Source organism: Oncorhynchus mykiss, chromosome 1 (genome assembly GCF_057628025.1).
Source record: "Oncorhynchus mykiss isolate SJ-2025 chromosome 1, ASM5762802v1, whole genome shotgun sequence".
Lineage (NCBI taxonomy): Eukaryota > Metazoa > Chordata > Actinopteri > Salmoniformes > Salmonidae > Oncorhynchus > Oncorhynchus mykiss.
In genome coordinates, this window is record NC_143022.1 from 20,124,271 (window position 1) to 20,150,995 (window position 26,725).

The 26,725-nt window shown below is 43.9% G+C and overlaps 2 protein-coding genes across 5 annotated transcripts; one reads left to right on the forward strand and one right to left on the reverse strand.

Moving 5' to 3' along the window:
- The first annotated feature begins 768 nt into the window (after positions 1 to 768).
- On the forward strand, positions 769 to 17,755 carry LOC110499562 (uncharacterized). Of its 3 annotated transcripts, none has more exons than XR_016486588.1 (3): positions 769 to 2,287; positions 11,234 to 12,122; positions 17,504 to 17,755. XR_016486588.1 is itself a non-coding variant. In XM_090199430.1 (2 exons), exons 1-2 carry the CDS (start codon positions 1,280 to 1,282, stop codon positions 12,002 to 12,004), a joined length of 1,779 nt encoding a protein of 592 aa, XP_090055556.1. In that variant the 5' UTR covers positions 926 to 1,279; the 3' UTR covers positions 12,005 to 13,869. The 3 variants fall into 3 exon arrangements, 1 of the variants encoding a protein (XP_090055556.1); XR_016486589.1 differs by lacking the exon at positions 769 to 2,287 and adding an exon at positions 7,765 to 9,402; XM_090199430.1 differs by lacking the exon at positions 17,504 to 17,755 and having other exon boundaries at positions 926 to 2,287; positions 11,234 to 13,869.
- LOC110499698 (myeloid-derived growth factor) lies at positions 16,028 to 25,005 on the reverse strand. Of its 2 annotated transcripts, XM_021576789.3 has the most exons (6): positions 24,617 to 25,005; positions 23,951 to 24,001; positions 23,638 to 23,699; positions 23,201 to 23,282; positions 17,204 to 17,276; positions 16,028 to 16,963 (listed from the first exon to the last, which is right to left on the reverse strand). In XM_021576789.3, the coding sequence occupies exons 1-6, from the start codon at positions 24,755 to 24,757 to the stop codon at positions 16,884 to 16,886; spliced, it is 489 nt and encodes a 162-aa protein (XP_021432464.1). In that variant the 5' UTR covers positions 24,758 to 25,005; the 3' UTR covers positions 16,028 to 16,883. The 2 variants fall into 2 exon arrangements, with proteins under 2 accessions (XP_021432464.1, XP_090055689.1); XM_090199563.1 differs by lacking the exons at positions 16,028 to 16,963; positions 17,204 to 17,276 and adding an exon at positions 21,416 to 21,997 and having other exon boundaries at positions 24,617 to 24,847.
- Between the last annotated feature and the right edge of the window lie 1,720 nt (positions 25,006 to 26,725).

Here is a 26,725-nt window from a genome sequence, read left to right on the forward strand (position 1 = left end):
CCCCCCCCATCACTTTGAGTACATGTATCTATTAGAATATGTCATGGTCTTTCTGCAGTATTTCTCCATTCATTTTCCTATTTTCACTAAAGGGGATTTCTCAGAAGTAGTTTGTTGTGCTGAGTAAGCTCATGGCAAATACTGAAACTGTTCTTCCTGAATGACAGACACTATCAGCGTTCTCAGTGACTGCCATTGTCTCGTTTAGGGTGCATCCAAGGAGGGAGTCGCACAGTGAGTCAAAAGACCCCTAGGAGACATCTCTGGGTTTGTCAGACACATCACAACTAATCCAGACAGTTGCCAAGCCAAGATGGGATTTGAATCAAGCTTCAAATAGCATCTGCCACTGCATAACTGGAACAAATAGAAGTCATAGAAGCAGAAAATAACATGAAACAACAAGAGGTGCCTCAGCTCCATAGGTGACAATACTGTAGTTAACGGGCCGGGACAGGTGTGTTACAGATTGTATCTGCTCAGGGCTTTTATGTCTGTGTAGCTAACTGCTGTATGCTATGGGTGCAGTGTTGTGCACCCACCCCACCCCCTCCTTATCCCCTTCTCGCCCCTTCTGGTATCCCAAGCTGAACAGGAGTAATCAGATGAGAGGCGGAGTGGGGAGGCTCACGTGGGGACACAGCGTCTACCAGGGATTAAAAAACTAAAATCTTGATTGAAGTTCCACTAGTCTCACTCTACAAGCGGGTTAAATGGGAGAGAAAGAGACAGACATACAGAGAGAGAGAGGGGAAGAGGGAGAAAGGTACAGAGGGAGGTACAGCAGTGAGAAGGAGTGGGAGGAATAAAGAGCGAGAAAGGGAGACAGCGCAGTGCTGGGCGGCAGGGGGAATGAGTGTGTGAGAGAGAGAGAGAGAGAGAGGGGGGGGGGGGAAGACAGGAAGCGTGCCACAGCCACTGAGCCAGAGACGCAGGGAGAGGAAGACAGAGAGGCCATGAGCAGCAGAGAGGGCAACAGGGGGAAGCAGTAAGGATCACAGCGTGCGAAGACGGAGAGTGAGGGGGGAGGACCGGGAAGAGAAAGAGAGAAAAAACAAAGGGATACAATCAGAAACAGGCTTGGACAGGAAAGGGGAGCGGGTGGGTGGGGGTCTGATGAGAAATAAGCGGAAGAAAGTTTTCGAGAGAGAGGAAAAGAGCGGGAGAGGGAGAAGTCAATGAGAAAAACATTCCATGTGAATGTCAAGGGCGGGAAGCTGGAGGGACAAAGCTAATTCTTTAAGGAGTCTTCCTCTGTGGCTGCTGGACTGCTTCCGTCATGTTCTCAGACACCAGAGCGCCTGGGGAGCACAGAGGCTTTCAGCACAGCAACCCTCATCTCAACCTCTGGCTCCACAATAGATTCAGGGCCCATCACAGTGACATGGGACTCAATGGGCAGCGCAGGCGGACTGATGCCAACCTTACCTATCCCAACAGAGCCAAAGAGGTAGGCTTTAAATCACAAGAGGTTATCAACAATATACATGGGAAGGAAAGGATGGGTGCCCATTTGAATGGACTGGGATTGGAGGAGCTAGATTTAAGAAGCCAAGTTGGCAGTCCTTCCAGGTGGAGCCAGGTCCCTTCTCCAGAGCCAGGCCTGAGACACAGCGCATCTGTCAGGAACCACTACACAGAACGCTCCTTTGTTTGGAACCACCGCCAGACGTTACCACACCCCTCAGTCAGGAACTACGTTACACCCCCCGCTCCACCAACACAGTTCAAAGGTCAAGACGGCTGTAAAGTGCCTGTTTGTTTGGAGGACCAGCTTTGGGGTTACCCCAGACAGACCTGTCAGAGAAACCTTCATAAATCCAGCTGGGTGGATACAACCACAGCCACACAGGGCTTACCCAGACACCAGAGTTTCGGTTCTACCTTGAGTTCCACCCCAAAAAAAGTCAGAAACATCCAGAGAGACTTGACTAGACCAGTAGGCGGACCAGAGACCAGAAGAGACCAGAAATACTTGACTAAACCTGTGGAGGGTTACAATGGACCCAGCTCTCTGCATGAAGTCATATTCTCTACAGAGGTTCCTCAGAGAAATATGGGAGGTCCCACTCTCCGACCCCAGCAGAGCCCCAGTAAGCCCTGTCCCACCCCAGAGGATGTCCAGACCAGGCCCACCAGCGGCCACCATGGCTCCAGGAGAGGGCCAGGGCTGACTGGGTCGAAGAGGAGCCACCGGAAGGTGGTCCGGGATCAGATCCGGAGAGTGGTGGAGAACCTGGAGGAGGTTCTAGGAGGCCTGAAGGACATCCATCAGGAGATGAAGGAGGTAAAGATGTTTCTGTTTGCCTATAAGTTACAGATAGGGTCTATCTTTGATGGGAGGATTTAAAGCTGTTTCTCGTGCAGAGCTGTGGTGTAGTGGTAACACAGCAGTTCAACACAAACAACACAGAGTTACACATGGATAAACAAACATACAGTCATTAATACAGTAGAAAAAGTCTATATACAGTGCGTGCAAATGAGGTAGAATAAGGGAGGTAAGGCAATAAATAGGCCACAATGGCGAAGTAATTACAATATACCAATTAAACACTGGAATGGTAGATGTGCAGAAGATGAATGTAAAAACAGAGATACTGTGGTGCAAAGGAGTAAGATAAATAAATAAATACAGTATGTGTATCGGCCGTCGTCGGTGGAATAAGGTGAGGACCAATGCGCAGCGTTGTACGTGTTCATCTATTTAATAATGTAAACTGAACAAATCAAATTTATTTATATAGCCCTTCGTACATCAGCTGATATCTCAAAGTGCTGTACAGAAACCCAGCCTAAAACCCCAAACAGCAAGCAATGCAGGTGTAGAAGCACGGTGGCTAGGAAAAACTCCCTAGAAAGGCCAAAACCTAGGAAGAAACCTAGAGAGGAACCAGACTATGTGGGGTGGCCAGTCCTCTTCTGGCTGTGCCGGGTGTAGATTATAACAGAACATGGCCAAGATGTTCAAATGTTCATAAATGACCAGCATTGTAGATGACCTGGAGCCAGTGGGTTTGGCGACAAGTATGAAGAGAGGGCCAGCCAACGAGAGCGTACAGGTCGCAGTGGTGGGTAGTATATGGGGCTTTGGTGACAAAACGGATGGCACTGTGATAGACTACATCCAATTTGTTGAGCCTATTTTAGAAATGTCATTGCCGAAGTCGAGGATCGGTAGGATGGTCAGTTTTACGAGGGTATGTTTGGCAGCATGAGTGAAGGATGCTTTGTTGCGGAATAGGAAGCCAATTCTAGATGTCATTTTGGATTGGAGATGCTTTTTTGGATTGGAGAGTTTACAGTCTAACTAGACGCCTGGGTATTTGTAGTTGTCTACATATTCTAAGTCAGAACCGTCCAGAGTAGTGATGCTGGACGGGCGGGCAGGTGCGGGCAGTGTTCGATTGAAGAGCATGCATTTAGTTTTACTTGCATTTATTACTTGCAATGAAGCTCGTCTGGAGGTTAGTTAACACAGTGTCCAAAGAAGGGCCAGAAGTATAAAGAATGGTGTCATCTGCGTAGAGGTGGATCAGTGAATCACCAGCAGCAAGAGCAACATCATTGAAGTATACAGAGAATAGAGTCGGCCTGAGAATTGAACCATGTGGCACCCCCATAGAGACTGCCAGAGGTCCGGACAACAGGCCCTCCGATTTGACACACTGAACTCTATCAGAGAAGTGAACCAGGCGAGGCAATCATTTGAGAAACCAAGGCTGTCGAGTCTGCCAATAAGAATGTGGTGATTGACTGAGTCGAAAGCCTTGGCCAGGTCGATGAATACGGCTGCACAGTAATGTCTCTCATTGATTGCAGTTATGATATCATTTAGGACCTTGAGCATCGTTGAGGTGCACCCATGACCAGCTCTGAAACCAGATTGCATAGCAGAGAAGGTACGTTGGGATTAAAAAATGGTCAATGATCTGTTTGTTAACTTGGCTTTCGAAGGCAGGGTAGGATAGATGTAGGTCTGTAGCAATTTGGGTCTAGAGTGTCTCCCCTTTGAAGAGGGGGATGACCGCGGCAGCTTTCCAATCTTTGGGGATCTCAGACGATATGAAAGAGGGGTTGAACAAGCTAGTAATAGGGGTTGCAACAATTTCGGCGGCTAGTTTTAGGAAGAGAGGATCCAGATTGTCTAGCCCTGCTGATTTGTAGGGGTCCAGATTTTGCAGCTCTTTCAGAACATCAGCTATCTGGATGTGGGTGAAGGAGAAATGGGGGAGGCTTGGGCAAGTTGCAGTGAGGGGTGCAGGGCTGTTGACCGGGGTAAGGGTAACCAGGTGGAAAGCATGGCCAGCCGTAGAGAAATGCTTATTGAAATTCTCAATTATCGCAGATTTATCGGTGGTGACAGTGTTTCCAAGCCTCAGTGCAGTGGGCAGTTGGGAGGAGGTGCTCTTGTTCTCCATGGACTTTACAGTGTCCCAGAACATTTTGGAGTTAGTGCTACAGGATACAAATTTCTGTTTGAAAAAGCTAGCCTTTGCTTTCCTAACTGCCTGTGTATATTGGTTCCTAACTTCCCTGAAAAGTTGCATGTCGCGGGGGCTATTCGATGCTAATGCAGTACGCCACAGGATGTTTTTGTGCTGGTCGAGGGCAGTGAGGTCTGGAGTGAACCAAGGGCTATATCTGTTCCTGGTTCTACATTTTCTGAAAGGGGCATGCTTATTTAAGATGGCGAGGAAAGCACTTTTAAAGAATAACCAGGCATCCTGTACTGACGGAATGTCAATGTCCTTCTAGGATTCCCAGACCAGGTCGATTAGAAAGGTCTGCTCGTTTAAGTGTTTTAGGGAGCGTTTGACAGTGATGAGGGGTGGTTGTTTGACTGCGGACCCATTACGGACGCAGGCAATGAGGCAGTGATTGCTGAGATCCTGGTTATTCTTTAAAGGTGCTTTCAGCAGAGGTGTATTTGGAGGGCAGGTTGGTTAGGATGATGTTTGCACCTGGTAGATTTGGTGTTGCACCTGGTAGATTCATTGATCATTTGTGTGAGATTGAGAGCATCAAGCTTAGATTGTTGGATGGCCGGGGTATTAAGCATGTCCCAGTTTAGGTCACCTAACAGCACGAGCTCTGAAGATAGATGGGGGGCAATCAGTTTGCATATTCTGTCCACAGAACAGCTGGACAAATGCTATTTGTCACTTGCTTCGAAACAACAGGTTTGGACTAACAGTGAAATGCTTCCGGGCCCTTCCCAACAATGCAGAGAGAAAGAAAATAGAGAAATAATTGAAAAGTAAAACATGTAATAATAAAAGTAGTAATAGATACATAATGAGTAACGATAATATACAAGGAGCATCAGTACCAAGTCGATGTGCAGGTGTACCTTTTGTTCACCTTTTGTTGCCTTACAGCCTGAAATGAAAACACATAAAATCAGACTTTTTATTTACAGACAGTAACCCACAATATCCAAGTGAGAAAAATGAACCCACAATTAAAACAGTAAAATACCCTATTTGGATAAGTGAACACCCCCCTGAGTTAATACTTGGTGGAACCACCTTCTGCTTGAATTACAGCCAAAAGTCTTTTGGAATACGTCTCTAATAACTTTGCACACCTAGACTGTGCAATAGTTGCCCATTCTTCCTTGCAGAATTGTTCAAGCTCAGTCAAATTGCATAGTGACCGCTCTCTTTAAGTCATTCCACAGATTCTCAATGGGATTTAGGTCGGGGCTCTGACTAGGCCACTCAAGGACATTCACCTTCTTGTCCTTCAGCCACTGTACAATTACTTTGGCGGTGTGCTTTGGGTCATTGTCATGTTGAAACGTGAACCACCTTCCCATTTTTAACTTCCTGGCAGAGGGCTGCATGTTCTCAAAAATCTGTTGGTATTTTGCACTGTCCATTTCCCCTTCTATCCCGACAAATGCTCCCTGCTGAAGAGAAACACCCCCTCAACAGGATGCTGCTGTCACGTGTGCTCCCTCTCCGGCCTCTAGGTCACCAGGCTGCTCGTTATGGAGCACACCTGTCAACATCGTTACGCGCATGACACTCACCTGCACTCCATCGCCTCCTTGATTACCTGCCCTTTACATGTCACTCCTTTGGTTCCTTCCCCAGGCGCCATTGTTTCTGTGTCATGTCTGTGCGTTGCCCATGTTTCTTATTTGGTATTATGTTGTGTTTCTTTATTAAAACACATACTCCCCGAACTTGCTTCCCGACTCTCAGAGCACATCGTTACCACTGCCACCACCATGCTTTACTATAGACTTGGTGTTCCTTGGGTGGAACGATGTATTGGGTTTTCGCCAGATATATAGTTTTGCATTCAGGCCAAAAAGTTTAATTTGGTCTCATCTCCCTTTTTTTGAGGAGTGTTTTCTTTCTTGCCACCCTCCCATAGAGGCCAGATTTGTGGAGCTCTTGTGGTATTGTGGTCACATACACACATTGACCAATATTTGCCATAAAGGCCTGAAGCTCCTTCAAAGTCACTATTGGCTTCTTGGTAGCATCTGATCAGTCTCCTCCTTGCCAGGTCATCCAGTTTGGAGGGACGGCCTGATCTCTGCAGGGTCTGGGTGGTGCCATACGCCTTCCACTTCGTAATAATGGTCTTACCTGTGCTCCGAGGGATAGACAAAGCCTTTGAAAGCTTTTCATATCCATCCCCTGACTTGTGCTTTCCACAACTTAATCTCATAGATCTTTTGAAAGTACCGCCCATAATGGATTATTTGCTATGAATTGCACTACTAAGCAGTGGAGTCCTCTATGAACAACTGCTTTTATTCTGAACTAATCAAAGTCACTACAACTGATCACAGATGGAAGCCAATTAGCTTGATTTGTAGTTGGTTATACCTCAGCAAGTTTTCAATTTAAATTCTAAGGGGGGGTTGACTTATCCAAGTAGGGCATTTTACTGTTTTGGGGATTGTTTTTTTCCTATTGATATTGTGGGTTACTGTGTGTAAATAAAGCTGGAAAAAGTATAATTTTATGTATTTTCATTTCAGGCTGTAAGGCAACAAAAGGTGAACATTTTGAAAAGGTGCGGTGACTTTCTATACCCACTGTATAACTAGGAATAAAGTGCTAGATAGTAAACGGTAGGAGCACGGATGTGATGAGTCAAAAAAGTTAGTGCAAAAAGGGTCAATGCAGATAGTCCAGGTAGATATTTGGTTAACTATTTAACTAACTATTTAGCAGTCTTATAGCTTGAGGGTAGAGGCTGTTCAGGGTCCTGTTGGTTCCAGACTTGGTGCATCGGTACCGTTGCCGTGTGATAGCAGAGAGAACAGTCTATGACTTGGGTGGCTGGAGTCTGTGACAATTTTTATGGCTTTCCTCTGACATCGCCTGGTATAGAGGTCCTAGATGACAGGGAGCTCAACAATGATGTACTGGGCTGCCCACACTATCCTCTGTAAAGCCTTGCGGTCGGAAGACGAATCAGTTGCCATACCAAGCGGTGATGTAGCTAGTCAAGATGCTCTCAATGGTGCAGCTGTATAACTTTTTGAGGATCTGAGGGCCCATGACAAATCTTTACAGCCTACTAAGGGAGAAGAGGCGTTGTTGTGCCCTCTTCACAACCGTGTTGGTGTATTTGGACCATGATAGATCCATAGTGATGTGGATGGGGGCGTACTTGGCCATCCGTTTCCTGTAGTCCATGATCAGCTCCTTTGACTTTCTGACGTTGAGGGAAAGGTTGTTGTCCTGGCACGACACTGCCAGGTCTGACCTCCTCCCTATAGGCTGTCTCATCGTCGTCGGTGATCAGGCCTACCACCGTTGTGTTGTCAGCAAACTTAATAATGGGGTTGGAGTCATGCGTAGCCATGTGGTCGTGGGTGAACAGGGAGTACAGGAGGGGACTAAGCACGCACCCCTGAGTGGCCCCCGCGGTGAGTGTCAGTGTGGCGGATGGGTTGTTGCCTACCCTCACCGCTTGGGGGAATCCCATCAGGAAGTCCAGGATCCAGTTACAGAGGGAGGTGTTCAGTCCCAGGGTCTTACTCTTAGTGATGAGCTTGTAGAGCACTATGGTGTTGAATGCTGAGCTGTAGTCAATGAACAGCATTCTCACGTAGGTCTTCCTTTTGTTCAAGTGGGAAACGGCAGTGTGGAGTGCCATACAGATTGCATCATCTGTGGATCTGTTGAGGAGGTATGCGAATTTTAGTGGGTCCAGGGTGTCTGGGATGACGGTGTTGATGTGAGCCTTGACCAGCCTTTCAAAGAATTTCATGATTACAGGTGTGAGTGCTAAGGGGTTATAGTCATTTAGACAGGTTCCCTTGGCATTCTTTAGCACAGGGACTATGGTGGTCTGCTTGAAACATGTATTTATTACAGACTGGGTTAGGGAGATGCTGAAAATATCAGTGAAGACACTTGCCAGCTAGTCGGTGCATGATCTGAGTATGCGTCCTGGTAATCCATTTGGCCCTGCGGCCTTGTGAATGTTAACCTGTTTAAAGTTCTTACATCGGCTACGTAGAGCGTGATCACACAGTCATCCGGGAACAGCTTGTGCTCTTACGCATTGTTCAGTGTTGCGTGCCTCTAAGCGAGCATAGAAAGCATTTAACTTGTCTGGTAGGCTGGCGTCACTGGGCAGCTTGCAGCGGAGTTTCCCTTTGTAACCCGTTTGCAACACTGCCACATCCAACGAGCGTCAGAGTGTGGAGGAAAGGTGATCTAGAGTTATTTTGTCTCTAGTTGCACTGGTGACATGCTAGTAGAAATGAGGTAAGACGGATTTCAGTTTTCCTGCATTAAAATCACCGACCACCAAGAGCGCCACCTCTGGATGAACATTTTCTTGTTTGCTTATGGCCTTATACAGCTCGTTGAGTGCAGTCTTAGTGCCAGGCTCAGTTTGTGGTGGTAAATAAACAGCTACGTAAAATATGGTAAATATTTGGTAAATATTATGGTATACAGCTTATCATGAGGTGTTCTAACTCAGGCAAGCAGAACCTTGAAACCTAATATTAGAGATTGAGCACCAACTACTAATTAACAAAGAGACACACCATCACCCTTGAGTTTACCTTACACTACTGTTCTGTCCTGTCGATACATAGAAAACCAGAGAATATTATCCATGTCCTTGTTCAGCCAAGTTTCCGAGAAACATGGGATTTACAGTTCTTCAGGTTCCGTTGATAGGATAGTCTCGAACGGAGCTTGTCCAGTACCTTCTCCAGTGATTATACATTCGCCAATAGAACAGAGGGTAGAGGTGGATTATTTACTTGTCCGTAGTCAGGGTACCCCGCAAATCAGCCTCTATATTGTCGTCTCTTTCTCTTCCGAGTGTCGGGATTACGGCCTGGTCCGGGGTGAGCAGTATGCCCTCTGCCGCCAACTCATTGAAGTAGAAATCTTCATCCAAATCGAGGTTAGTGATCGCTGTTCTGATGTACAGAAGTTATTTTCGGTCATAGGAAATGATGGTGGGAACATAATGTATAAAAAAGTTACGATCAGCGCAAAGAAACATACAAAATAGCAGAGTTGGTCAGGAGCCCGTAAAATGGCCTTTATACATTCCAACACCATTCTCTTTTGTTGGCAAACAAACTGAAAGGAATACATTCTGCCACTTGTAGTGTGTTGTTTGAACAGGTATAAAGCCAACATTGCCGATTTACTGCCACCTGCAGTTATGGAATTTCTTCTCAAGAGTATATTCATTGGCTGATCCCTCCTGATGACCCGGATGGAATCATATGATCCTTCCTTAACCCATTGGACGTCCCACCCACTTGACTACTTCAAAATGGTGAAAGTCCTCAATCGTGCTGCCCATGCTAATACAGGCTTTTGGCTAGTAGAGGCCTCTATCATTCTCTATGGTTCCATCAAATGAGAAAACCTTCTGGGTAGTGTAACTTCGTCCATTTTTCCCCCCATCTCATTTTAACATTCTGTTATAAAGAGCACATGTTAAACTTAATGAAAAACAAGTTTCCCATCTCAAGAAGTTAATTAAATACAAAAATGAAGTTCCAAATAAAGTTACAGGGTTGACGATTTCTCTATGGAAGCTTGCTGTATGCAACAGGGAGGGGTAATTGAATGCAAACTTTACAAAATGAAATTGTTGAAACATTTCTAGCCTGTCTATCTGTTGGTAACAGGGTTAATGTGCTGTGCTTGATCCGCTCAGTTTCCCATCATCAAAACACCAAACAATGGCCAAAAAGAGTAGAACCAGCTCACTGCTTTTACACTAGGATTTGACTATTAAATGTCCAATGTTTATTTTGAAATAAATATTAAAGCAAAAGTTCAGTTCACGTAACAGGGAGTTTTTTGTATTTTATTTTATTAATCACTAATCACATGAAATAAATAATCATCTTCAGAAATGACCTTGTCAAATCAACAAAATAACTAGGGCTTTACAATGATGGGGAAAACGTTTTTAGGGTTCAGTGGGTTAGAATCTTCTTAGAAGCGGTGAACAGAGGGACATGTTAAAATACTGGATTTGGGCACTTTAGCAAGACTTAATTCATAAAAAAAAAATCTGATGTATTAAATTGACCATGTGGTCTATATTAAAGGGCACAATTTCTATTGGTGCACAATTTCTGCTTAAAATATCAAAGGTACGCAAACAGGCGCTCTTTTCGTGGAACGACCCTGCTATGCTCCATTTACCTAATGTATGCAATGTTTTAAAGTGATGCTTAGCAGCGGTACCCTCTCCTCTCCAGTCCTTCCACCACCAGATGCTGACAGAGGAGCAGCTGGAACCATGCTTTTAATCAATTTATGGAAACGCCTGAGCCCTGGCTCATATTCTCATCCCATAAAAGTGACATGTAAATCGGCCCCTCTCACGTTATCTTGTTGCATTACAGTACTGTATATGGCACTCCTGCCGTGCCAGGGGGAAAGTTCCGCATAAGTGCAGTCCGAGCGCAAGGGTATTCCACAGGGGTATTGCAAATGATAGTAGAACGTTAAATAAATGTATGGAGTAACATCCAGCGATGCTGCTCTTATAGTGTGGTGCAAGGAAAATCTCTTACTGGACCAGGTGGTCAGGGACCTGAAGGAAGACACCAGAGAACTTGAGTAGTTAAGTGAGAAAAACAATTTGCCTAGCAACAGTACGGCCACACACAGCAAAGGCTGAGGCAGATCAAACATTTTCTCCATCTCATTTTCTCGCATCTCTCCAGCCCCATCTCTGACGTGTATCTTAATCTCTTTCACAGGTGGTGCAGCAGATTGAGCTGCTGACCTCGTCCATTGACCTGAGTGAAGGGGAAGCCAGCCCCAGCCTGCCCAGCGACAGTAGCTCCACCTCCAGTGGAGTCGCGATGGGCAGTAGCCATCAGAGGCCAAGAGGCCCAGGGGGTGAGGAGGCCAGACAGGGGGACGCAGCTCTGTCCTCCCTCATCAGGACTAACTCACCCCAGCGTCACAACCCTGCCTCCAGCCCGGTCCGCCTTCCCCACCAACTTGCTCCCAGGCCTCACAGGAGTAGCCCTGTTCGCCCTCCCACCTCTGGTCTGTCCCCCATCAGTACCAACCCACCTCACCCCAACACCCATGATCCCTCAGTCAAGAGCAAGAGTTTACATTACCCCCTCAACCATGCCTCTAACTCTGCTCTCTTTCACATCCTTGGACTTTCCCCCCATGAAATAAGTCCTCCTCCTCACCCCTCTGCTCTCAGTCCTTCTGTCACCTTAGAAACCCAAATAGGGTCACCCATGAGGTCACCTCTCCCTGTCAGCCCACCCAGAGCCCGTAAGACCCAGACCATGGTGGAGGGAGTGAGGACAACATCTGCTAAATCACTGGGGCTAACGCAGGGCCAGACAGTCCCACACGGCCCAGGGAGAGTTCCAGGGCCCAAGGGCCGCAAGCCGCCTCCTTACCCGCACGATGGGCACTTTGATCGGGGGGCAAGTAAAGGCAAGGACCCCAAGAAGGCTCCCCCGTATCCTGTAAAGAGAAGACTGCTCTCAACCACGGTGTGAGAGGGAGGTGGTTGGATTAATGGAGCAACTACCACAGAGCTGAGGGAGCAGAGGGTGATTTAAGGCTCATCAACTTGAGCAGAGCCCACGTTTCCAAGGTGATGAGAGGTGTCTCAGGGTAGGTATATGTCAGCAGAGTTCTGCTGCATTTGTCCTGACACCCTTTCCACCTTTCTGGCTTGGCTCTGACCAAGGATAAGAGACAGGATAAGAGACAGCAACACCTGGCTCGGCGCACTTGTAACTACTAGGGCCCGATGCAGATGCCCACTTAGCAGAATGATGACACAACCAAATAGGGTGAGAGCATCTCTTTGGCGTAGCATGTCTCTTGGCTGACTTGGTCACCCAGTGCTTGGAAGTGTGTCTGGGGGAGATAGGGGAGAGGGGGACAGAGACAGTGGGGCAGCTGGCCATTAGTCCTACCCTTCAAAGGGCCCTTGGTGGTGATTCCTAACCTAACCCTCCTCATCCACAAGCTCCATCTGTTCCCTGTAAATGTCAATCAGGAAATACAGAGGAAGAGAGAGAGAGAGATGGGGGAACGCAGTTCAAACTGGCCGAGAGCATTCACAAGAGAGAAATGATGACGCACTCATCGGGTCGTATCATGGTGCCCATAGTTCAGAATCAATCTGCCTGTATCACAATGGTTGTAACGTGCCATTGCATGTTGTAGATAATTTGTATTTTTAGTTAATTTGATGCCATCTTGTGGACTTGACATGTACTTCAGCAGATACATTTGTACTGGAAACTTAGGGATCTTAGGAATACCTTCCAATGCAATTTTTAGACAAAGTTGGCTATGTTTTCTGATGGGAAGTTAAAGTCAACAGTTATAGTAGTAACAGATGGCCAATAGTAACGACCTGTTCATAAACTGAACAAAAAGATAAATGCAACAATGCAACAATTTCAAAGATTTTACTGAGTTACAGTTCATATAAGGAATTCAGTCGATTGAAATGAATTCATTAGGCCCTAATCTATGGATTTCACATTACTGGGAATGCAGAACTTGGGAGACACATACATCCTTTTTTTTTTCTCAGACAATTTTGTCAACAGATAAAACTAAACCAACCTCATCTTAAAGGTGTTGGTCACAGATACACAACATGAACAAAAGTATGTGGACACCTGTTCGCCGAACGTGTCATTCCAAAATCATGGGCATTAATATGAAGTTGGTCCCCCCTTTGCTGCTAAAACAGCCTCCACTCTTATGGGAAGGCTTTCCACTAGATGTTGGAACAGTGCTGCGGGGGCTTGCTTCCATTCAGCCACAAGAGCATTAGTGAGGTCGGGCACTGATGTTGGGCGATTAGGCCTGGCTCGCAGTCGGCGTTCCAATTCATCCCAATTCATCTGTGCAGGCCAGTTAAGTTCTTCCACACCGATATTGACAAACCATTTCTGTATTGACCTCGCTTTGTGCACGGGGGTAGTGTCATGCTGAAACAGGAAAGGGCCTTTCCCCGAGTTCCCAGTTGTCTTGAACTCATTGAAGTCAGATTTCCCAGTCCAAGTTAAGTTGTTTTGAGCGCAGCACAAATCATGCTTCATTGACAGCATGGCCAATGTTGAATGTTTATCATTTTAAGCTTGGATAAGAGACCCTGAAACCCAGACTTGGGACCACACAGTCACTCCACTGAATAGCAGGCTAGTGATTGCTTTGCAATGCTTGCAGTTAGCCACTGATTCCTTCCAAACCACTCATTGTTGAATTTGCAACTTCCGACTTGTTGTGTAATGTTGATGTCCAATGGTCGATGAGCACCGATACGTTTTATCTATAAATTCTCTTCATTATTTCCCTTCATATGACAAGGATTAAAAAAGATTTGCCAGTAGATTGTCAACTTGATTCAGGATGATGACTGCGAGCTAAGATTTTGAAAGTATGATGTTGACATGATCAGTCCAATCAAAGGTACTGTAGATATAACATGATTTGATGTAATTTTATCTGTGGCCAATGACCTTGAGCCTTCTTGGATGGGCTCTTCTAATGTAACTCTATGGCAGCACACAAGGGGCTTGAATTTTCGAGCTCTACCCTTAGACTCCCCATGAGTGACAGAACACTGAGCCAATCACTACCAACCCCTACGCTACGTAAACTCAGCAAAAAAAGAAACGTCCTCTCACTGTCAACTGTGTTAATTTTCAGCAACCTTAACATGTGTAAATATTTGTATGAACATAACAAGATTCAACAACTGAGACATAAACTGAACAAGTTCCACAGACATGTGACTAACAGAAATGGAATAATGTGTCCCTGAACAAAGGGGGGTCAAAATCAAAAGTAACATTCAGTATCTGGTGTGGCCACGAGCTGCATTAAGTACTGCAGTGCATCTCCTCCTCATGGACTGCACCAGATTTGCCAGTTCTTGCTGTGAGATGTTACCCCACTCTTCCACCAAGGCACCTGCAAGTTCCCAGACATTTCTGGGGGCAATGGCTCTAGCCCTCACCCTCTGATCCAACAGGTCCCAGACGTGCCCAATGGGATTGAGATTAGGGCTCTTCGCTGGCCATGGCAGAATACTGACATTCCTGTCTTGCAGGAAATCACGCACAGAATGAGCAGTATGGCTGGTGGCATTGTCATGCTGGAGGGTCATGTCAGGATGAGCCTGCAGGAAGGGTACCCCATGAGGCAGGAGGATGTCTTCCCTGTAATGCACAGCGTTGAGATTGCCTGCAATGACAACAAGCTCAGTCCGATGATGCTGTGATACACCGCCCCAGACCATGATGGACCATCCACCTCCAAATCGATCCCGCTCCAGAGTACAGGCCTCGGTGTAAACGCTTATTCCTTCGACGATAAACGCGAATCAAACCAACACCCCTGGTGACACAAAACTGCGACTAGTCAGTGAAGAGCACTTTTTGCCAGTCCTGTCTGGTCCAGCGACAGTGGGTTTGTACCCATAGGCGACGTTGTTGCCAGTGATGTCTGGTGAGGACCTGCCTTACAACAGGCCTACAAGCCCTCAGTCCAGCCTCTCTCAGCCTATTGCGGACAGTCTGAGCACTGATGGAGGGATTGTGGTGTAATTCCTGGTGTAACTCGGGCAGTTGTGGTTGCCATCCTGGACTTGTCCCGCAGGTGTGATGTTCGGATGTACCGATCCTGTGCAGGTGCTGTTACACGTGGTCTGCCACTGCAAGGACGATCAGCTTTCTGTCCTGTCTCCCTGTGCGCTGTCTTAGGCGTCTCACAGTACGGACATTGCAATTTATTGCCCTGGCCACATCTGCAGACCTCATGCCTCCTTGTAGCATGCCTAAGGCAGGTTCACACATATGAGCAGGGACCCTGGGCATCTTTCTTTGGTGTTTTTCAGTCAGTAGAAATACCTCTTTAGTGTTCTAAGTTTTCATAACTGTGACCTTAATTGCCTACCGTCTGTAAGCTGTTAGTGTCTTAACGACCTTCCACAGGTGCATGTTCATTAATTGTTTATGGTTCATTGAACAAGCATGGGAAACAGTGTTTAAACCCTTTACAATGAAGATCTGTGAAGTTATTTGGATTTTTACGAATTATCTTTGAAAGACAGGATCCTGAAAAAGGGAGTTTGTTTTCCGCTGAATGCCCCACCACCACAGAAAGCACTGAGCTAGGCTGAAACACCTGCATTTTGGAGCTGCCTTACTCAAGAAAGCAAAAAAGAGACCATGTTTGTATTCGGCTTTATTAACTCAACGATTTTATCATTCTTTTTTTTTACATTGTTTGCAAACGGTCCAAAAACATTATGCACATCGAATTTCGTCTGTGTTATAGCTACATTTTCATATGAAACGTAATAATGTTGGAATCTGCTGGACTGAAAATGTGTGTCCTAATAATATAAAAAAAAGAGCATGAGATCAGCACACAGAACTCTGAAAGTAATCCAAGCTGAAAAGCATCAAACCTGAGCATGGACAGCAGTGTGACATCTTAGCAAGGACATTCTGATCAATTAGCTGTGTCAAAACAAATGAGAACACACATTTCACATTCCCAGACAATATGACTTTTATTGGAGCATCAGTTGCACATTGTGATTTAGAAATCCAAGAAGTAGAAAATAAAATATAAAACAAAACAAGTGCCCGGTGGTATTTCCTTTTGGGAGCCAAGGGACTCCACTATCAACGCTGAGTGAGGGCCTCCTCTAGACAGACAGGGATGAACCTGGTATGTGCTGGCAAGCTAACTATCCTCTACATCAAGGCAATATGTCTCTAATCCTGGTAGGCCAAATAAGCATCTGTTCTAAAGCTCCACCTAGCTTCATTAAGACTGTTGGTAGGAGTGAGAGAGGAGGGAGAAAAACTAAATCAACTGCATTGAATGATGATTGGTTGGTTGAATCAGGTGCTCTATCTAGATCAAAAGAACATAGAAACTGGGGCTCCATGCTCTACATTATCTGTACTAACCATTCACTTGCTTAGAGAAGCAGATTGGAAAAATGTATATATCTTAACGTGCGCACGATGAAGACAAATGATTACTCACATTTCCCTGGCTTAGCATAAGACCAATAAATCCTCTGAACCTATATCTCTCTACACCCGTTAAGATCAGACATCCCAATATGCATTCTCATACAGTATGGAACATAATGAATTTTCCATGTAAAGCCATAATACTCCAAATAAAAAACAATACATTTATTCAACAGCATATTTGTAGACCACCAAGGTCTAAGGCTGTCACTCATTACTGTATCGTCCTTCGTGCTTGAATATCGTCCTTCAATTGCCACTGTTGTCGACATTAGAGCACAATGGCCTGCCTTGAGAGCACGCCTGGATGTCACCATTTGATGATATTACAACAGTCATTCGGATTTCCAGCCAATCAAAGCTCATCGCGTTGTGTCCGGCCAATAATAGTCAGTTTGGAGAGCTCAGCGCGGAACTTCCCATCTTTGTGGGTCACTGGAAGGGTGATGGGAGAGGAAACTAGTTACTACAACATCATAACACAAGTACAACATTCAATGAAAAAACAACATTCAGTAGTAGACAGTGGCATACCATAGCATTGATGATGAATCTATCTACTTTTGTCGCAAACACTTCATTCCAGACAAATAGGTAAAAAACAAGAATAGTTTTGATCTGTTGTGACAGACATATGGGAATGGAGCTCAGTAGTAAGCAGACTAGTCATCTCACCTGTAGAATCCCCCACAGTGAATTCATCTTCCTTCAAAGTCACATCCCTCTGTCCTCCCGCCACAGTCTGGGACTGTGGAGACGATGACGGGGAGAGATGGGAGCAGGGGATTGACGAGAAAAGGGATAACAAACAAGGGGATGAAAGTGTGAATGGAAAAGAGAGAAACTCATCACGACAGAGGCAAGGAGAGTTATAGTGGAGTGACAAGGTCGAGGAGATGTTCTGCTTCTCAGGAGTGCTGGTTATTTTTATCCCAATGTTTAGTGAGTGTTGTTTTTTTCTCTGTCTTTTCACAGGGGACAGTGCCGTCAGGAGGAGAGGTTGAACGGTTCTGTTCTGACGACAGCGTCTGTCTGAGGCTTTGTCCTTGCGAGGGAGGATGGTCAAGAGGCCTGTGGGAGAGCAGTGTATGTGCGGCGATGTGCAAAGCCTCCTCGTCTGACAGACTCCTCAGAACAGTGTTTCCCTGTATGGTGTTTTGGTAAACACTGGTGGGTTGCCATTGATTTGTGTGAAGATGTGGCAATAAACTGCGTCATGACTACAAACATCAGTCTAGTTTACAAAGTAGATCAGAGGGAGATATAAAAAACTTATGGTGGGACAGACACAGCACAGACCGGTTTAGGAACCACTGCCTTAGAACTGTGTGCAACTTACATGTGATGTGACACTAGTCTGAGAGTTGTTTGTACTCTGAACACAGCAGCATTCACTTGGGAGAATAATACATGGTTAAATCTGAATGCAACATGGGTAACAATGTACTCTCTGACTGCAATATAATGTTCTCTCAAATACCTACAGTACCAGTCAAAAGTTTGGACACACCTACTCATTCAAGGTTTTTCTTTATTTTGACTATTTTCTACATTCTACAATAATAGTGAAGACATCAAAACCAAGAAATAACACATATGGAATCATGTAGTGACCAAAACAGTGTTAAACAAATAGAAATATATTTTATATTTGAGATTCTTCAAAGTAGCCACCCTTTGCCTTGACAGATTTTGTGCACTCTTGGCATTCTCTCAACCAGCTTCATGAGGTAGTCACCTGGAATGCATTTCAATTAACACGTGTGCCTTGTTAAGTTAATTTGTGGAATTTCTTTCCTTCTTACTGCGTTAGAGCTAAATAGTTGTGTTGTGACAAGGTAGGGGTGGTATACAGAATAGCCCTATTTGGTAAAAGACCAAGTTAATATTATGGCAAGAACAGCTCAAATAAGCAAAGACAAAAGACAGTCCATCATTACTTTAAGACATGAAGGTCAGTCAATTCGGAAAATTTAAATAACTTTCAAAGTTTCTTCAAATGCAGTTGCAAAAACCATCAAGCGCTATGATGAAACTGGCTCTCATGAGGACCGCCACAAGAAAGGAAGACCCAGGGTTACCTCTGCTGCAGAGGATAAGTTCATCAGAGTTACCAGACTCAGAAATTGCAGCTCAAATAAATGCTTCAGAGTTCATGTAACAGAAACATCTCTACATCAACTGTTCAGAGGAGACTGCGTGAATCAGGCCTTCATGGTCAAATTGCTGCAAAGAAACCACTACTAAAGGACACCAATAAGAAGAAGACTTGCTTGGGTCAAGAAACATGAGCAATGGACATTAGACCGGTGGAAATCTCTCTTTTGGTCGGATGAGTCCAAATTTGAAATTTTTGGATCCAACCACTATCGTTGTGAGACGCAGAGTAGGTGAACGGATGATCACCGCATGTGTGGTTCCCACCGCGAAGCATGGAGGAGGTCTGATGGTGTGGGGGTGCTTTGCTGGTGACACTGTCTGTGATATACAGTGTGGCAAAAAAGTATTTAGTCAGCCACCAATTGTGCATGTTCTCCCACTTAAAAATATGAGAAAGGCCTGTACTTTTCATCGTAGGTACACTTCAACTATGACAGACAAAATTAGAATTTTTTTTCCAGAAAATCACATTGTAGGATTTTTAATGAATTTATTTGCAAATGTTGGTGGAAAATAAGTATTTGGTCAATAACAAAAGTTTATCTCAATACTTTGTTGGCAATCAATACTTTGTTGGCAATGACAGAGGTCAAACGTTTTCTGTAAGTCTTTACAAGGTTTTCACACACTGTTGCTGGTATTTTGGCCCATTCCTCCATGCAGATCTCCTCTAGAGCAGTGATGTTTTGGGGCTGTTGCTGGGCAACACGGACTTTCAACTCCCTCCAAAGATTTTCTATGGGGTTGAGATCTGGAGACTGGCTAGGCCACTCCAGGACCTTGAAATGCTTCTTACGAAGCCACTCCTTCGTTGACCGTGCGGTGTGTTTGGGATCATTGTCCTGATGAAAGACCCAGCCACGTTTCATCTTCAATGCCCTTGCTGATGGAAGGAGGTTTTCACTCAAAATCTCACGATACATGGCACCATTCATTCTTTCCTTTACACGGATCAGTCGTCCTGGTCCCTTTGCAGAAAAACAGCCCCAAAGCATGATGTTTCCACCCCCATGCTTCACAGTAGGTATGGTGCTCTTTGGATGCAACTCAGCATTCTTTGACCTCCAAACACAACGAGTTGAGTTTTTACCAAAAAGTTATATTTTGGTTTCATCTGACCATATGACATTCTCCCAATCTTCTTCTGGATCATCCAAATGCTCTCTAGCAAACTTCAGACGGGCCTGGACATGTACTGGCTTAAGCAGGGGGACACGTCTGGCACTGCAGGATTTGAGTCGCCGGCGGCATAGTGTGTTACTGATGGTAGGCTTTGTTACTTTGGTCCCAGCTCTCTGCAGGTCATTCACTAGGTCCCCCCGTGTGGTTCTGGGATTTTTGCTCACCGTTCTTGTGATCATTTTGACCCCACGGGGTGAGATCTTGCGTGGAGCCCCAGATCGAGGGAGATTATCTGTGGTCTTGTATGTCTACCATTTCCTAATAATTGCTCCCACAGTTGATTTCTTCAAACCAAGCTGCTTACCTATTGCAGATTCAGTCTTCCCAGCCTGGTGCAGGTCTACAATTTTGTTTCTGGTGTCCTTTGACAGCTCTTCGGTCTTGGCCATAGTGGAGTTTGGAGTGTGACTGTTTGAGGTTGTGGACAGGTGTCTTTTATACTGATAACAAGTTCAAACAGGTGCCATTAATACAGGTAACGAGTGGAGGACAGAGGAGCCTCTTAAAGAAGAAGCTACAGGTCTGTGAGAGCCAGAAATCTTGCTTGTTTGTAGGTGACCAAATACTTATTTTCCACCATAATTTGCAAATAAATTCATTAAAAATCCTACAATGTGATTTTCTGGATTTTTCTTCTAATTTTGTCTGTCATAGTTGAAGTGTACCTATGATGAAAATTACAGGCCTCTCTCATCTTTTTAAGTGGGAGAACTTGCACAATTGGTGGCTGACTAAATACTTTTTTGCCCCACAGTATTTAGAATTCAAGGCACACTTAACCAGCATGGCTACCACAGCATTCTGCAGCGATAAGCCATCCCATCTGGTTTGCGCTTAGTGGGACTATCATTTGTTTTTAAACAGGACAATGACCCAACACACCTCCAGGCTATGTAAGGGCTATTTGAACACGAAGGAGAGTGATGGAGTGCTGCATCAGATGACCTGGCCTCCACAATCACCCAACCTCGACCCAATTGAGATGGTTCGGGATGAGTTGGACCACAGAGTGAAGGAAAAACAGCCAACAAGTGCTCAGCCTATGTGGGAACTCCTTCAAGACAATTGGAAAAGCATTCCAGGTGAAGCTGGTTGACAGAATGTCAAGAGTGTGCAAAGCTGTCGTCAAGGCAAGGGGTAGCTGCTTCAAAGAATATAAAATATATTTTGATTTGTTTAGCACTTTTTTGTTTCTACATGATTCCAGATATGTTATTTCATAGTTTTAATATATTCACTATTATTCTACAATGTAGAAAATAGTTAAAATTAAGAAAAACCTTTGAATGAGTAGCTGTGTCCAAACTTTTGACTGGTACTGTGTGTTGCCATGACAATCTATTTTATCATCTCTACCCATATAAAGCCCTATATTAGCTTTGATTTACAGTTGAAGTCGGAGGTTTACACACACCAAATACATTTAAACTCAGTTTTTCACAATTCCTGACATTTAATCCTAGTAAAAAATTCCCTGTCTTTAGGTCAGGTAGGATCACCACTTTATTTTAAGAATGTGAAATGTCAGAATAATAGCAGAGAGAATGATTTATTTCAGCTTTTATTTATTTCATCACAGTCCCAGTGGGTGAGAAGTTTACATACACTCAATTAGTATTTGGTAGCATTGCCTTTAAATTGTTTAACTTGGGTCAAATGTTTTGGGTAGCCTTACACAAGCTTCCCACAATAGGTTGGGTGAATTTGGGCCCATTTCTCCTGACAGAGCTGGTGTAACTGAGTCAGGTTTGTAGGCCTCATTGCTCACACATGCTTTTTCAGTTCTGCCCAAAAATGTTCTATGGGATTGAGGTCAGAGCTTTGTGATGGCCACTCCAATACCTCGACTTTGTTGTCCTTAAGCCATTTTGCCACAACTTTGGAAGTATGCTTGGGGTCATTGTTCGTTTGGAAGCCCATTTGCGACCAAGCTTTAATTTCCTGACTGATGTCTTGAGATGTTGCTTCAATATATCCACAGAATTTTCTTTCCTCATGATGCCATCTATTTGTGAAGTGAACCAGTCCCTCCTGCAGCAAAGCACCCCCACAACATGATGCTGCCGCCATCCCCTGTGCTTCACTGTTGGGATGGTGTTCTTCGGCTTGCATGCTTCCCCCTTTTTCCTACAAACATAACGATGGTCATTATGGCCAAACAGTTCTATTTTTGTTTCATCAAACCAGAGGACATTTCTCCAAAAAGTACGATCTTTGTCCCATGTGCAGTTGCAAACCGTAGTCTGGCTTTTTTATGGCGGTTTTGGAGCACTGGCTTCTTCCTTGCTGAGTGGCCTTTCAGGTTATGTCAATATAGGACTCGTTTTACTGTGGATATAGATACTTTTGTACCTGTTTCCTTCAGCATCTTCACAAGGTCCTTTGCTGTTGTTCTGGGATTGATTTGCACTTTTTGCACTAAAGTACGTTAATCTCTAGAAGAGAGAACGCGTCTCCTTCAAGAGTCGTGTGACGGCTGCGTGGTCCCAAGGTGTTTATACTTGCGTACTATTGTTTGTACAGATGAACGTGGTACCTTCAAGCGTTTTGGAAATTGTTCCCAAGGATGAACCAGACTTGTGGAGGTCTACAATTTTTTTCTGAGGTCTTGTCTAATTTCTTTTGATTTTGCCATGATGTCAAGGAAAGAGGCACTGAGTTTGAAGGTAGGCCTTGAAATACATCCACAGGTACACCCCCAATTGACTCAAATTATGTAAATTATCTTATCAGAAGCTTCTAAAGCCATGACATACTTTTCTGGAATTTTCCAAGCTGTTTAAAGACACAGTCAACTTAGTATATGTAAACTTCTGACCCACTGGAATTGTGATACAGTGAATTATAAGTTTAATAATCTGTCTGTAAACAATTGTTGGAAAAATGACTTGTGTCATGCACAAAGTAGATGTCCTAACCAACTTGCCAAAACTATAGTTTGTTAACAAGAAATGTATGGAGTGATTGAAAAACGAGTTTTAATGACTCCAACCTAAGTGTATGTAAACTTCCGTCTTCAACTGTAGCTTGCCAGTTAATCAGGATAAAAACAGACCAAAGTCTAAAAATGTGTAGGTAGGTACATACAGTCAATGTAGAAGACATGTTTTCATTGGGATATGCAGTTCTACATCATTATCACTGAGACAGACAGAAGCGCACTTGAACCAGGAGACCAGCGGAGAAGACGTATGCTGACATTGGACATATACCTTATCTACTTTACACCACAAAACATGTTAGCAAAGATTGTGCTCCAATGCATTATTATGTAGAAATGCTGATAGGAGAGCAAATTACATGACCCATCTGTATATGGTGGATACTTACATATGCACTGGCATACTCAATCTTAGCTCCTTTCAGCTCAGCCTTGAACTGTGTGAAAAACAGGTAGGACTTCCCTTGGGGTCTATCAACAAAGAGGAAGAGAGAAATAAACACAAATGAAGATAGGGATTAAATCACCACTGATGTTTTTATTAGATTTTTTTTATTTCACCTTTATTTAACCAGGTAGGCCAGTTGAGAACAAGTTCTCATTTACAACTGTGACATGGCCAAGATAAAGCACAATTGTTGACTCTGCTGTTAGTTATTCACTAGGCAAAGCCAAGATGAAAAACTGGAACTGATTGACCTGAGATATCTCAGGTGAATGACCACCAAGTGACAGTTGAATGAATAAGTCATTCAGTGTACATGGAAATGTCTGCAGTCTAACTTCGATTGTTCAGTGTGACCTCACACCAGGGATTACAGTTTACCTCCACAAAGAGCAGGAGAACAGACTGTCGTCGTCGCTCAGGCCCACACTCATCAGCCATTGCTGTTAAAACAACATAACATGAAAACATGTTATATTATTATTTTGATTATGTATTCTTTAGGTATGTGAGTAGCATGGCACAGGTTAAAATGTACTTTCTGTTGATCTACTTTGGAATGTACTTTTAAACTGCACACTAAAACCTATGAATCAGTTTACTGCAGGTAGCATATGTTTCAACTCTAGACTAGAATGAAGTGTCCTATTTATTAGGTTGAAACAACCTACACTTAGATCAGGATACAACCTACCTCGTTGGTTCCCCCTTGTGATGCATACGTGAATGAACATTCATATTCTCTCTGTGAAAGTAGGAGGAATTAGTAATCTGCACATTTTTCTTGATGATTAAATTGAGACTGGAATGATCATTAAAAGACAAAACACATTATTTATTTGTAAGCCTAAGTATTTGGAAGTCAAATCGGGTGTTTGGGAGACAAACAATTTATAGCTCATTATTATTTCAAACATCTGCAATTTGTAATACAACGGGGCACTTTATTTTCAATATTTGTGATTTAACATAAAGACAACATGGATTGCGTCTCTGTCGGAAAATGTGGATATATTCTAGACCAATGGTACCTTGTGGTACTCCGGTACTGACGTGTCAACATATCAGAGGTCGTTTCCTCATCATCATGCGACGACCAGAGACTTCAGAAAAAATGTTTTATCTACATAGAGTTTCAATTTGTGAGCGGTGCCATCATGTTTTTGGTTGTTATTTGAATTGGCTACCATATGTGAACAAACAGCAAAATAGTTTGCAGGGAATTATAACGTTACTCGGCAATTCGTATGCATATTTGTGCCACTTACAACCTTACAATGCAACATACACGACTTCACTAGCTGTCTAGTAGTACAATGCTGTTTGTTGGCTGGATGTTGTGGCTAGCTATATTGCTTACCATTTTCTCAGAGAACGTGTGCACCATTCCGCCGGGTTTTACGTTGAATTCCACAGTTTTCGTTTGTTCATCGGCACTAGCCAATGTAACTGTTGACGTTACAACCAACAAAGCAAGAAATGCAAAGTTATTTTGTGCCATTTTGGTCTGCTGCTACTTACCGATAACTCATGCGAGTGCTCTGCCGAGTGTCGTCACAGGGAACTGTGATGAGGGAATTCGTGAAAAACACGTTTTTGCTCTCAAATACGCGAAACTTCCTGATGTTTTCAAATACAAACACATATGTGGTTAAACAGTTTAATTTATTGTTATTTTTCACCCTGCAGAAATCTAAATATCCAATCAGTATCTCTCTGCGATAGTTCATTTTCACCACACGAGGGCGCAATTTTCTAAAAATACTGAGGCTGTTTTCTTGTCTCATCTTGCACTAATGACTAAGTTGATTGTTCTGAAGTTCATCTACAGGAGAACACACACGTTTCAACCTTTTTGTTTATGGTTATTTATCTATTTTACTTGATTGTTTGTTATTTGATCTCATTGAGATAAAATATTATTGTATTTTAGTGTTTACAAGTCATCGAGAAAACCAAAACACAGTCCACAGGTCAATTATGAATAATTCAACGGTCTTTGCAAGAATTCTACCACTTTTAATATAAACAAATATTTTAAAGTGTTAATGTAAAGAAAATGTTAAAACCAATATTGTGAAAGTAGACTATTCAACATTATGAACCCATCTGCCCTGGTTCTATAGTAATAGGAAATAACAGTGGTATAGCAGTTGACTGTATGTATTTCTGGATCTGCACTGGCCAGCGTCTCTGTTTATTTAAGTCTTGTCTGAGACTTTCATACACTCACCCCTACAAGCCCCTCTCCCTCCACTCTATAGAAGGCCAGCCCGTTTCAGGTTCCTCACGTGCACTGGCTGAAACTGCACTGCTAATTCAGGGATACTTCACTGTGATCTTTGTCCATGATTCATGTGGTGATGACGTATGGCGAGGGCCATAGGATGTGACAGAATGAACGGCAAGAATACAATGCACACTGTGCTTAAGGGTGTAGAAGAACAGTCACTTTCTTATTGCTTTCAAAAGCTAACAATTAGGGTATTTCTAAACAAGTGTATTCCTGTCCAAGCTCAATAACAAACCTGCGTGTCTTCTTCAGCACCCTGCTATGTCTGAGAGAGAGCAAGAGAATGAGCAAGACACAAGGGCAGCACTCACCTGACTCTATGGCCCTCTTCATTGAGCGTATTAGACAGATGGGAGACTTCTTGGCAGACGCTCATTTGTATGCTATAAATGTGGAACAACACTAGTATTTAGGACTGTATATAAACTAAAAATAACAGGATCCTTAGTTTCAGTTCAGTTTGAAGAATTCCCCACCAGCCCCAGCCCCATCCTGCTGGTCTCCCCACCCATCTCCTCTTCCCTGCCCAAAAATAATAGAATAACAGGATTTCACCACGGTAAAAATGACTATAAATGACCCTGATGGCATATTGACTCTTTGGTATTTGCACAGGGACTCTGAAGGAAAAGTACAGGGACATTAATAAGTGCACATTTTTCTATTTCAAACAGGCTACTTGTTAAACTATATTGATGTGCAAATGGGTTTAACCAATAGAATCCCTTGTTCTGCCCAAGTAAACACTCTCTTTTTGAAGCATAAGACACTCAGCTGTTTAACTCTAAAGAAACAAATAAGAAACATTTATTACATTTAAAAATACCATGAGTTCCCAATGTTCCATGTTTTCTAGATATTCTACAAAAAGGTGCAATTCTTTTATTTTTATATTCTTACTGATATGAGTAATAGCCTATTGAAAGCCCAAGCCTATCATAGGTACTGTATACCCATTTAGCCCAAGCCCAAATATTGATTATTTATCTTTGAGGATGTTGTCTGTACATTGACAGTATAGTAACCACTACTGTATGTTTGACCAATGTCTCCCCCAGGTCTGGTCTGCTCTGGGATGGCTGTGTACAGTAAAGTACGTGAAGGATGGATCAGTCCTGCTGCTGATCTCAGCAGTTATCTGGCCTGATTCCTGGCTGACACTGTAGCCGTGAAATT